This window comes from Perca flavescens, chromosome 19 (assembly GCF_004354835.1).
Source record: "Perca flavescens isolate YP-PL-M2 chromosome 19, PFLA_1.0, whole genome shotgun sequence".
Lineage (NCBI taxonomy): Eukaryota > Metazoa > Chordata > Actinopteri > Perciformes > Percidae > Perca > Perca flavescens.
The window spans coordinates 8,573,211-8,586,139 of record NC_041349.1 but is presented as its reverse complement, the minus strand read 5'-3'; the positions used below and the strand labels follow the sequence as shown (position 1 = coordinate 8,586,139).

The window sequence follows — 12,929 nt, the reverse complement described above, 5'->3', positions numbered from 1 at the left end:
TGACAAGTTCATTTTGATTGGCAGCTTTTTAAAAGCCCAAACCCGCTTACAGCCCGACATTATTCAAATGTGCGCACGCACACACACACACACACACACACACACACACACACACACACACACACACACACACACACACACACACACACACACACACACACACACACACACACACACACACACACACACACACACACACACACAACTGTTTTGCCTTTTGTCAAGAATGAGTCATTTCTCATTATTCATATGGTCAAAAGTTTTCCCAATCAGACTTTGCTTTCTTTGTCGGTGCAACCAAAACTGCCGGGTCCCGTCAGGTTTGGGCAAAGATCTTCAGCTCTAGTTTACAGGACAGTACTGATATTTATTTTATTGAAATTATTTTTATTATTATTATTATTATTATTATTATTATAACCAACAGAGAACGTGGATATGAATTGCTGGCTGTTCATGGTCATGGTCTCATCCCTGCAGAAGAATGCAGTTTTGATGTTGTCTCATGGTATAATATAGAAAACTCTTTTGGGATTTTTTACCCAAATCGTTCAGCCCTACATTCTACTGTCCTGTTATGACCGTTGCTATAAATTATAATAATAAGCATGCAGTTCTGATCATGAGCCATTTCTTAATCAATATAAATCATTTTCTAATAAATAGGTTTCCAGTTATTGATTTTAATTTAGTAAGTAGCCATGTAATGAGCAGAATAAAGTGGTCATTTTTGCGAATTGAACCCCTATCAGACTGATTCATGACCCCTCTGCTGTCAGGGTTCGTCCAATGGGCTCGCTCGACATTATTTGCTTAATGAAATAAGAGAAAACTTTATATATATTAGTAGCGTATTAAAACTGTATAGCTCTTAAACCAACGCATTCTCATGAACGTGTTTGTATGATATCTGCAGAAATAGGAGACCGCCGGCTGATCACATGGCGCCGGCTACAGAGCTCCGTGAGCTGTCAGTCGTATCAGCGGCTGTTGGTAGTTTTTAGCCGACAAAAAGTGAGCGTCATATGGCGGCGACGACGTTTAGGCAACAAAACAAGATCGTGGTTTGAATTAAAACACTCCCAAGGAACATACATTTCCTGGGTGAAAGTCGCCCCCATCCCCCGACCTACAGCAGCAGTCAATGTGTTCCAATAGCAGGGTTTCTGCAGGCTTTACCAAGTCAAATTTAAGACCTTTAGAGAATTATAAATGAAATGTATGACCTACATATGTCATGTGGTGCATACAACAATAAAAATGTGTAATACGTTGAATTACAGTGCTTTACTTTTTATAGCTATGTGTATGAATGGTTCATGAGAGCAGCTTGCTTAAACACAATGTACACAAAATTACAATTAAAACCCACTTATGTCAACAGAGTTAATGAAGAAAAGCAACAAAGGGAATCAGATGTATGATGGTAAGTACATATCTTGAGTTCCATTTCTTTGTCTCCACATAAGCTGTTCCAGCACAATAACTACTCTTCATGTGGATCATACATGGATCATATATTTTAACATTTAATTTATCTTTTAGAGCCAGAGACAGAAAATCATCAAGGTAAGGAAAAACAAGTTCTATACTTTTCCTGTATCCCATAATGTGCATGCAGATATTACACTTTTGTAATTCGTCATTTCCAACTTGTTAGAAAATTGCATTTTCATTTCGACTAAAACATGGCTTGCATAAATGGAGAACAGAGTTACATTGTTTATATGGCATTTCCATTGAAAAAATTTCAGTAAACATTTAAATATCTTCCACTATGGCGGGGTATGACTTGGAAAATTTCATTTCATTTTCAATTTAATAGCGTCGTAGAATGCACATCCGAGTATGTGAAATAGCAAATTGGATTATTGCATTTTAATTTTAGCTTAAATAACACATACACTGTAAACCTTTGATATGAATTTACAGCTAAAATCTCATGATGTCTGTGTGCATGATGTTGGTATGGATGAATATTAATTTGGGGCGTTTCACTGACTATTTAAGAGCAACTATGGGCATGAATTTTAATTTATAATTAAATTTAATAATTTATATTATTAAATTAAATTATGAATTATAAGACATAAAGCTGCCAAAGCTGTGCCACATTTAGAGTCGGTTGTGATTTATAAAAGGGAAACCGGCGTTTTATAATTCAGAATATTTCTGTGCGTTCTCACATCCTATATTTCGTCGCCGCACAGTTTTATAAATGAAGCCCCATAACTCATTATTATTGGACCTGTGTTATTACAAGTTTACATATTTTCTCAAAGATGAATTTTATTATTTATTGTAACTGTAAAGCACTTTGCGACCCAAGTTTATTCAGTTCAGTCATTTTCTCCGAGAGTTGATTGTTTTAATGTTTCAGGAGAATATTCTAAAAGGTCATTTCTACCACAATGAGAGAGATTCTAACAACTTGGAAAGCGGGGAGAAATGAGTCTCCTGGTCGGTCCAGAAACGGGTCTTGTTGATAGTTCTTGCCGTGGCGAAGTCCTCAGTGGGTTTAAAGGTTGTAAAGTGACGTTGTTGCTCTTGTTTTTAGCACCGTTGCTTCCAACTGCTCTCTTCTATGTCCAGGTCAAAACCCATTGCAGCGGAGTAGGGTGGGGGCAGTTATAACCTACGGAGAATGCGCGAGATGTGTAATCCGAGTTTACCCCGGTTACTAAAGGAGTTATCTAGGTCTGTTAACCGGTGGATGAGAACCATTTAAAAACCTGTCAGAATGGTTTGTAATATCAGAGTTGTTCTATCAGCTGGTGTACGCTTCCCCCTGATCAAAAACTTGTCTTTTTTTGTGTTCCTGCCTCTCGCCAAAAGCCTGGAGGGATAGTCTGAACAGCTGGTAGAGAAAACAGATGAACAGATCGGTGTAATGTTGGGAGTTTGCAGTAACACTAATGTTAATATCTCTCCTACATTCTTTCAGATGGTAACAGCACTGGCTCTACCAACACTTTGTCTGGCGGGGCCATCGCCGGCATAGTCATAGCTGTCATAGTCATAGCCGTCACAGCCTTAGCCATCATCGCTGGGGTGATCCGTAAGTTATACATTTTTCAGCTTTTTATTACTGATGCTTAACCATTTAAAGAGACACAAAGTTGTTTGTCTGACCCAAACCTACGTCACTGACAGGTGTTGCCAGTAAACTTAAAAACATCCTGCACCAGTGCAGAGATGCTGGACATTAGGTTTATTTTGGAGAATGCTAGAAGATATAGTTTGTGTCCTGTCACAGACCAAACCTTGATGTAACTATCTACTATTACCTAACCTTAAAATGCAATCGTTGGCTCTGTAAATCATAGAGTGTGGTCTAGACCTTTTCTACCTGGAAAGTGTGCATTATTCCATCTTCTTCCTCTTTCAGCTGGAGGTTTTTATGGAAGGTGTCCCTTCCTCTTATCTTTTCCCTGTGGTCGACGTTTTGAAGATGTGAGGCAGAGCGACCCAGATGCTCCGGTGGCTCACAACGGGCCAGTGCAGGCGGTGGATGGAAGAGCTGGAGACCAAGGTAAGCCAAATGATTATTAGGATGTATTGTTGGAGGTTGTGGAGGGCATGGGGGCAGATAGTCTCATCATTGGAGCTGGAAGCAAAAAAAAAGAGTTTCACGACTAGGGCTGGGTATCGTTAAAAAAAATTTCGGCACCGGTACCGATACCAATACCATGACTTTGCTACCGTTTCCTAAACTATACTTTTTTTTCGATACCAATTTCATAAATCAAAAACTAAAACTACAAAATTCTGGCACAAAACTTTTTATCTATTTTTTGACTCCTACTACGTGTCTGTGTAGAGTATTTCTTGCGAGTCTCTACGAAGTGTAACAGTGAGAGAACTTACTGCTTGGATCTACAAAAAAACAATGAACACGGTTGATTCATCAAAACAAAGAGCTGTTAGCCAGCAAGGCTCACACTGTTCACTTATTGCTCTCACGTCACATGTAAGTAAAATATTCAAAATGAGACAGAAGATTGTGTTCCTTGGTTAACTGAGGTAGCCAAGGAAGACTTAAATCTCTCCAAATTCAAGACGAAAACAAATTACAAAAAAATGTATTGACTGCAACTTGGTCTCTGACCCCAGAACTAGAACTGTTATTTTAACCTTAAAGATGACTAATGTGTGATTGAGAATGCATTTTTATTTTTGGGTTTCATTATCTGCCTTGTAAACTTCTCTCACCTTCTCTTCTCACAGAAGAACCAAAGGATCAAAAAGAGGGAGAGGAAGGGATTCCTCTGAGAGGGATCGGGGACCAGAACCCTCCTGGAAAAAAAACCTCTGAAGCAGGGACATCTTTAGTTTTTGGCCAGTCTTTGGCCAGTCTGTAGGTGCTCTTTACCTGCTAAAAGTAATTTAATTTAATTTAATTTAATTACATTCCAGTAAAACAAGCTCAGGAAAATATTTTTGCACTGCCCTGCAATAACTGTCACAACATACACTATAAAACAGTTGTAGCTAATCATCCTCAGAATCAGAAACAAGCTAATTTCAAGTAAGTCTTCACTACGGCTGGACCGTATAAACAGCAGCTACACCTTTATGAATTTAGAAATTTTAGACCATACCGCCCAGCATTTAGTCTTCACATACAAGGAATTTGCCCATATAATTGGTGAGTCGAGCCAACTACACAGGATCTGCCGTAAAAACACTCTGCGCTGGCTGTGCCTTTGTTTTAATTTTGGAGAGAGTGTTGGAGAAAAGTGCTACGCTCCAAGTGGAAATGTCTTTTTAAGACAAGTCGGAACTAGACAAGAAGCATTAATGACGTACACCAAGTGCCTGCACTCTGCTCTACCTCGCTGTTTTATCTCAGATCATTTATCGTTTTTTTAAGAATCAAAGGATCACCTTACTCAGATCATTTAGTCTCAGCTGAGCACAATTTGTGGCAGAAGGGTTGATTCAGCATCTTGCATGTGAAATGTTGCTCAGAAAGTAAAAAAAAGGCAAATCACTACGGTACTACATCTTAAGATCTGTTAATGCACAGTAGGCCCCAAACACAACTCAAAGAAACACTAGAGTATTCTGGATTTGCCCTTTAAACTTGAACCTTTCTGCAAAATGACATGCTGCCTGCCCATTCTACTGCATTCTCCTTAACTCGATACAAAAAGATAAGTTTTGGTTGAAGCACTCACTTTTAAATTCTCGTAATTATGCACATGAACTATAAAACTAAGACCGGTGATCAAAGGAAGCGTATTGTGTGAAGTTTGTGAACTGTAAATGTGAATGTTTTTTTAATATATTTGCAAATATGGCCAAATGAAATCCCACTTTTGTATTTTTGTATCAAATGGACGTTGATTTAAATAAATGGGTCAAAAATCGACCTACATGCTGTACTTTTCTGTCAAGTTTTCTTGTAAAGAACTAACAAATGTGTTGACTGCATTTCATCCATCAAAACATTTGCAAAGGTATTTCCCGGTGCATTACCAGTGTACATTTAACGGCCATTCGCTGCCACCAATTATTTTTTTTAACATAGTTATATGTTCTTTACATTAAAACAATAATTTTGATTAATAGGACTGGTGCACGGTCATGGTCCCATGCAGAACTCGCATGCTAAGCCACGTGGCATGTTGGGTACTGCAGCTAAAAAAAAAAGGGTGTAACACCAGAAATGTTTTTTTAATTAAATCTACCAAAAAGTGTCCCAACTAACCTGACTTCACCCTACAAATTCAATTAAACTGAATTGTAAGCCACATTTAACCCACCACAGTCAGTAACAATTCTCATTATTTAAGCCCAGTATCAAAGTGCACAGCACTTATTAAATAAGGACCACTCCAAACTGTAGGCTGCTCATTTCCACCAACTCTGAACAAGACAATATATTTTCTGTCGCCCCCCCTGAGGAATTTTAAGTAATGACAACAAAATTGTTGGCGCCTCCACATGATACAAGCCTTTTGTGATTACGCCCCACGATTAAAAAAACATGATGGACTCTTCAGAAGAGGTAACTATCTTCACTTGTGAAAGTCGCCGGACGCCACAATCTTCTGAACATAGTCATACTGAGAAATCCAGACAGAGTTGCATGGGGCGGATAGTCTTAATTAGCTTTGTAGCAAGTTATTTGGCAATGGCTTGAATTTAACGGATGTTGGTTAATTTAAAAAAAGTTATGCACTAAAGCTTTAAATATGAAATAGTGTTCAAACTTGACAAGTACCCGGCATTGATGGTCTGAGTGCCACAGCCACGGACAAAAGTAGTTCAGTCTCTCTAAGCGCCGTCCGAGTGTTCAACGCACACTTCTATCCCAGCATGATCCTCCTGAACCAGATGAGAGTCATCGTCAGTTATCTCAGGGAGGCGGGAACCCTCCCCGGTTACGCATAACATATACTGTGGCACTCATAAGTTAATGAACCCATGCCAAAATTGACTAAAAAAAGAGGATTAAAAAAATCATCTCTTGGAAATTGATCTTAATGCCTTAATTAAAAAAATAGGAAAAATCCAAACTTTAAGGACACCAATTTTATTTGTGAATGAATAATGTATAGTAAATAAATAAATGGGGTACTTTCCATAAAATCAACTCTCAATGCAAATCAAACCAGCTAACCGACGTGAAACCATGCCAATCTCTAGGTATGGTGAAGGGTATGTGATGATGGGGGGCTATTTGAATTCCAAATGCCAAGGGAACGTTATCAGGATGCATAGTATCCTGGATCCATGAAATAACTGGGGTCTCATTTATAAAACTGTGCGTAGGATCCTTACTATAAGTGTGCGTATGCCCAAAAGCCCAATATGGCGTACGTCGAAAAAAAGTCAGATTTATAAAACCGTGTGTACGCACACCTGCAAGCAATGTTCCCTTTATAAATCACAGATTGAATACAAGCGTGTGTACGTGGATCAGCCTCTTATCCCGCCCTGTACACGCCCATTTTTAACCATAAATAGTCAATGTAAAGCACCTCGTGAATACTGATCAGTATGTTAATGACCCTTGCAGTTGTTACATTGAATCATGATGACTGGCGGAGAAAAAGCTAAAAACTTCTCAGACGTTTAGGTATTGCTGCAAATTGAATTATAATTTTGGCTTGTTCTTGCACAGTGTATGGAACTCTGATCTATAGACTACATATATTAATAATACGTCCAAAACGGCAGGCATTACAGCACTCTGGGACAGCTTCGATGTACCAGACGTATATGATAAGATTTAACAGAACTATATATTATATCCAAACAAGCCTTAGTGATAAAGTTGAAGATTATATATAATATTTTTTTTTTTTAAAAACACTTAGCTGTCTGACATTTCCCTCTGGAAACAGCCGGTTTCTCGCAGAAGTGGCGAGGACCTGTATTTGGACCGGAATGGCACGGTTCCGGCGCGTTGCCCTCTCTACTGGACCTAATTCAGTACATAGATCCAAGAGCGCAGCTTTAGCGAATCTAAATCGGCAAATTAGCCAGTCATCGTCATGGTCCCTGAAGTCTCTTTCTCTCCTGATTCTTCCATTGGGGGTTAGTCCTCCTGCAGGGCCAGCAGTGCCATCATGCAGCATTACGCACGGGGGTCACCGCAGTATTTATATGTTTACAGCAATTTGTGATGGTTAACATCTTGCCAACACAGCAATACAATCTGAAGATGAAAGAAAGTGTAATAGGCAATCACACTTTTCTTCATGAAGGTTTAACAGTTTTAAAGTTCGGACTGATAACAAGGACATTAAGGGTAACGATTGCGTGAGAGCTTAACGGCTGTATTTTCAGACTTTGACATTTGATGATATATGCATAGTTTTAAAGATATATATTTAGTTATTTACACTGTGTTCTGCCGTTATCTAATGCTAGGGTATTTGATGCTATCCTGTATTCCATGTAGTCGGGCCATCTCCTCCTCCTGCGCTCTGTAGCGGACAATGTGACGGCGAGACAGCACTGATTAAATATTAAGAACAAATTTTTATTTAAGATTTCAGTTTATGGAACAATTATCACTGAGTACAAGCGCAAATAACACTGCTGGATTTAATCTTCATGGATGATTTGGAGTGAAAAAATATTTAAATTTTTTCTACTCTTTTGTTATTCCCATTTACTTTTTGCAGTCTGACTTCAGTTCACCACCTCACCATCTGCGTCGCCAATTCCTATTTTGTCTCCAAGATGTGCGTACGCGTGGGTCAGAGTTTGCGTGGAGGACCGCACAGTCTCCTGTCAAGTTTGTTTTTTATAAATCACAACCTTTGCGTGGGAAGTGGCGTACGCACGTTTTTCAGCCCCGTTTTGTGCGTACGCCACGTTTATAAATGAGACCCCTGGACTTTGCCAACAAATTTGAACATTGACAACTTCTCAGTCCCTACCCCCTTTCTGCTGAAGTCCAAACCGTCTCCTAAGCCCCTCCCACACAAGAGAGTGTGACCAATGGGGTAAGCTTCGCTTCAGAACTCGAGCCATCTATGGCGCCATTTTGTTGCCAACTGGCCATCACCTCCTGTTAGCATTACACTGACCACCATTTTTTTTTTACGTCACTTGACTGCGAATAACTTTACATCAGAAATGTTTGAAGACTATTTGTCCGTTGTTTAGTTCCAAAGAAACACGACAATGTATAAAAGGCTTCATTACCTTGTACCTCACGTTATGGCTCCGTAGCAGACGTTTTTGTAAAAATAAGCTAACGATTGTGTCATAACCAAGTGACTTACTGTCGCACAGTAGAGGAATTACCGTATAGTACAGGAGAAGCTCGCAGGCAGTTTCGACTTACATGAGCTGTTTAGGTTTAATTACTAATGTTAACTAGCATGTTAGTTAGCAATAATTAGCCTGTGCCCATGTTATCTCCTTACATATACCTACGCTCTCCGTATCTGTAAGATTGGGAATGATTGAGATTTCTCTTGGTACAGCTACCAGAAGACTTACAACCTTCAGACACGTTGCTCACGTCACATTCTCTCAGTTGGAGGCTGCGCAGTAAAGCTGGCCATCACCGGAAAAGTGCTTCTAATAGCCTTCACTGGTCTCCGTCCAGAGCAACGGGGTCTATTGGTCCAATATATACTGTCTATGAGTGTGACAGAACTGCCGGCATGTCAGACAACATTTTCAATAACTAAACACCAACACAAGGTTAACTTTACTCACCAACAGTAAAACGATGCTAACTAGCAGGCTAGCGTTAGCCATTTCAGCATCATATCAGACCAACCACTGTGCTAACGTTACTATCATCCTCACCAACTTAGCTTTGTGGACTTTTGACTACTAATAACCAAGTGAAAGATAAATCATTCATGGTAATTATGTTACCTGTTGAGAGGAAATGTGACTACGTCTGCATCGTTCTTCAGATCTTTAAAATCCCGGAGCTCACGCCACCTCTGAAAAGCCACTTCACCACCGGAGTTTTGGGAAACTTTTCTGCAGCTCATGCGTTGGGAAGGGGGAGGGGAGAACGCTATATATGCGTGTACGTGCCTGAGCAGTGATTGACAGGCAGATAGACCACCCCCGTGGCACTGATTGGAGAAAATCAACCGGGAGCGGTGGAATTTTGCCAATCGCACTACAGGCTGTAGGTGGTGCCAGAGGAGCTGGATTTTTTTTATATTACATAATTCATGTAGTTCTACTGGAACATAGGGTCAGTTTCAGCAAATATGACAGAAAGTTACTTTTATAAGACTTACCTACTGCACCTTTAATTGTTACAAACTGTACGTATTACACCCAGAAACAAGACTGGAATGACACGGACGGCTGGGTGGCTTGAGCCCTTATACGGTGCCTTCAGAAAGTCTACACAACCCATGGACTTTTTAAAAAAATGTGTTGCGTTATAGATTCAATTTAAAATCTATAAAATCTAAAAAATAATCTTTTGGGGACCATGAGGCATTTCAAACAAAAAATTCTTACATAAATACATAAAAAAACAAGAAAATCTCATCACTACAAATATCATCTTACCTGTCTATACCATTGGAGGTAGTCTGACATGATTTCTTTCTTTTCTTCCACAGTAGTCCGTAACCTTGTGCTGTGTCTCATCAGACATTCTTGCAGAGCATCCAATGACGCAGCATTCTCAATCTGAAAGACATGAAAAGGGGCATGAACACCCCAGTCAATAACCGTATGCACTGTATCTCCTTGCCTATTTTTTAATGACATACATAGCATGGTGTAATCTTAAAACCATCAACAACTAATAAATGAATGAAACAAATTCCCCATGTAATACAGGAAGTAAACATTGTCTCCAAAACACTGCAGGAACAATGTAAAACTCCGCCCTACCATACCGTAGCCTTATGCTATTCTCACCTCTTGCAAAGCTTTCCCTATTTCTCAATCAGTTATTAAATGAATTGGTGCTTTGAATGAAGGCTGGCCTGCAAGATAATGTACAAGATCTTCAGACAGGAAATGGGGTCCTGGACCTCTATGCACAACTGACACAGCAATCATCTTTCCTGCCAGGTCGTATGCATCCTCCCTAACAGCTGTGAATGAATTGATTTTGCAAAATTAAAAACAAACCATGCATTATATACTGTAATATACAAGCACATGCCATGTGATATATATGGTCAATGATCATTAACCACCCATTAGTAGGCTATAGTACACATCTAACCCATATGCATAGTGTAAGAGCCAATTAGTGCTCTTGGTATAAATAGGAACCAATCTTTGGTTCCTCAGGTGTAACCGGGAAGCACATACAGTTTTTGACCACGCACACGCATACACACACCCACCAACGCCACACAAGCATACACAAGCATACACAAGGAGTAATTTGTCTGGAAAACCAACGAATATCTCATGGAAATAAATTGAACCAATGGCGTTAACTGCAAATATGACTTGGACTTTCATTGATCAAAAAGGTAAAAAGTGCGTCAATTACTCTACCCGTAGACGAGCACCTCAGGGGCTAAAAGCTTGGGTTTAGCCTCAACACATACCATTTGCATTGTAGACCGAGAACTGATGTCCTTCTGGTCCATCAAAAATGGGCCGGTCTTTTAGGCGTTTCATTAGTAGAGTTAAAAACTCTCGTCTTGGACCACCAGTGTCAGTTCCCTCTTCCAGACCACCAGTATCATCAGTAAATTGGACCAGCATGTCACAGGTTTCAGAATATGTTGTACCCTTGACACCTCTTGACTGCCCCATCCCAAACATTAGCCCCTTGAGACGTTGAACCAGCGGACTCTTTTATGATCAACAGGAAGCGACAGCTTTGCTACGATGTCAGGTAATGTAATGTCTGTCTCCTCTCTGTAATGACAAAAAGTAACTTCATTTGTGGCAATTCCAGATACTACCACAACTATTGTACAGTGAACAAACTGGAGTGCTAATAGTCAAAAGCTGTCATATCGCGTTGCTGTGTGTTGGAAATTCTACACATTGACAGCCACCGTCTCTCCGTCCTCTTGCTCAACATTTGGTGAATACAGGTCTGTGTATGTACTGTTGTGAATTTACTTTTTTTTTTTTTTTTTATTTTAACTTACCTGTAGCAAGAAGTTTTTTTTCTGGATTTGTTTCAGGTGGATCCCGATCCTCAGCATCAGATATATTAATATCTGAAAAAACAGATTCAAATGTCTGAAACAACAACAATAAAAGCCAGAAATGTCATGCTGCCACAGTCTGCCTCATTACCTGTCCTGGCTAAATGTCCTGGTGCATCTCTGAAACATGATAAAACATAAAAATGATTAGCTCCATGATAAAAGCTATAATGTACTTTTGAGTAACTAAAATAGAGGGAACAGAAAGATTTATAATTAAAAAGATTATTTTGTTAAAAACAAATCACATTACACATATGGTTATTTTCAGTTTCAAGTTCATCAGAGCGAATTCTCTGATCACATCAACAACTTAAAGAGAAGTTATTTCTTAAGAGCATGTGGAAAGGAGCGCTTCCTGGACTCAAATCGGAGTTCGTTTTGAGTTGCTTTTTGAATGGAAAAAAGTATAATAAGAAAAACCTGAAAGCTCAAACTACTAATTTTTATCTATTAAAATGCTTGTATTGAAGTGGCCAAGTCACACACAACCGAATTAAAAGAACTCGGATGCGTTTTGGCGTCTAGCCTTCGTCAGCGAGTCAAACAATTTTTCAATTCAATTCAATTTTATTTATAGTATCAAATCATAACAAAAGTTATCTCGAGACACTTTACAGATAGAGTAGGTCTAGACCACACTCTATAAATTCCAAAACCCCAACTATTACAGTAATTCCCTCAAGAGCGAGCATTAGCAGTGGCTATTGCGACAGTGGCAAGAAAAAACTCCCTTTTAGGAAGAAACCTCGGCAGACCCAGACTCTTGGTAGGCGGTGTCTGACGGGGCAGGTTGGGGGTGTGATGAACAGTGGTGATAACACTCACTTTAGAAGTTACAGTGACTTCGAAGGTTATCGTGGAAGTTCATGTCATAGCAGGGCACATTGTGTCTTACTGAGTAGTGCAGTCTCCTATACCGGATCCTGACTACTCTGTGCATAGGAGCATCACAGCAGGGCGTTGCGGGATGTAACGTGGCGCTGCAGAGCACGGGTGGATGCTGCGGATGCTGCGGATGCAGCAGGATGCGGCCAGGAAATGCAGAGAATCATAAGGACTCCGGGGAGTAAACTCCCCAGAGCTAGATTAGTAACAAGCATTTCTGGGACAGGATGCATACAAAAGTAACAAGTAGAGATGAGAGAGCAGCTCAGTGTGTCTTAGGGAGGAACAGCCTCCCCGGCAGTCTAGAATTGTAATAGCATAACTTAAGAGAGGCAGGTTAAAGAGAGGTGCCTGGTCGGGCTAGAACTCCCCCCAACCGGATCGGGCTGTACTGGCCTGCCTCCCTCT

The 12,929-nt window shown here is 39.9% G+C and overlaps 1 protein-coding gene and 1 long non-coding RNA gene across 2 annotated transcripts in view; one reads left to right on the top strand and one right to left on the bottom strand.

Annotated features, from left to right (window-relative positions):
• LOC114573985 (uncharacterized) overlaps positions 1-5,387 on the top strand; it is a 30,674-nt gene extending 25,287 nt beyond the window's left edge. The window contains exons 4-8 of the mRNA XM_028606256.1: positions 1,385-1,426; positions 1,546-1,569; positions 2,945-3,058; positions 3,389-3,532; positions 4,228-5,387. Of these exons, the coding sequence (XP_028462057.1) occupies positions 1,385-1,426; positions 1,546-1,569; positions 2,945-3,058; positions 3,389-3,532; positions 4,228-4,361 (458 nt within the window). The 3' untranslated portion in view covers positions 4,362-5,387. The remainder of the gene's footprint in view (positions 1-1,384; positions 1,427-1,545; positions 1,570-2,944; positions 3,059-3,388; positions 3,533-4,227) is intronic.
• LOC114573994 (uncharacterized) lies at positions 2,083-11,794 on the bottom strand. Its single transcript, XR_003695008.1, has 7 exons — positions 11,725-11,794; positions 11,574-11,645; positions 11,019-11,334; positions 10,372-10,439; positions 10,015-10,137; positions 4,213-4,375; positions 2,083-3,607 (listed from the first exon to the last, which is right to left on the bottom strand). It is a non-coding gene; the product is annotated as an uncharacterized LOC114573994 (long non-coding RNA).
• Positions 11,795-12,929: the final 1,135 nt, after the last annotated feature.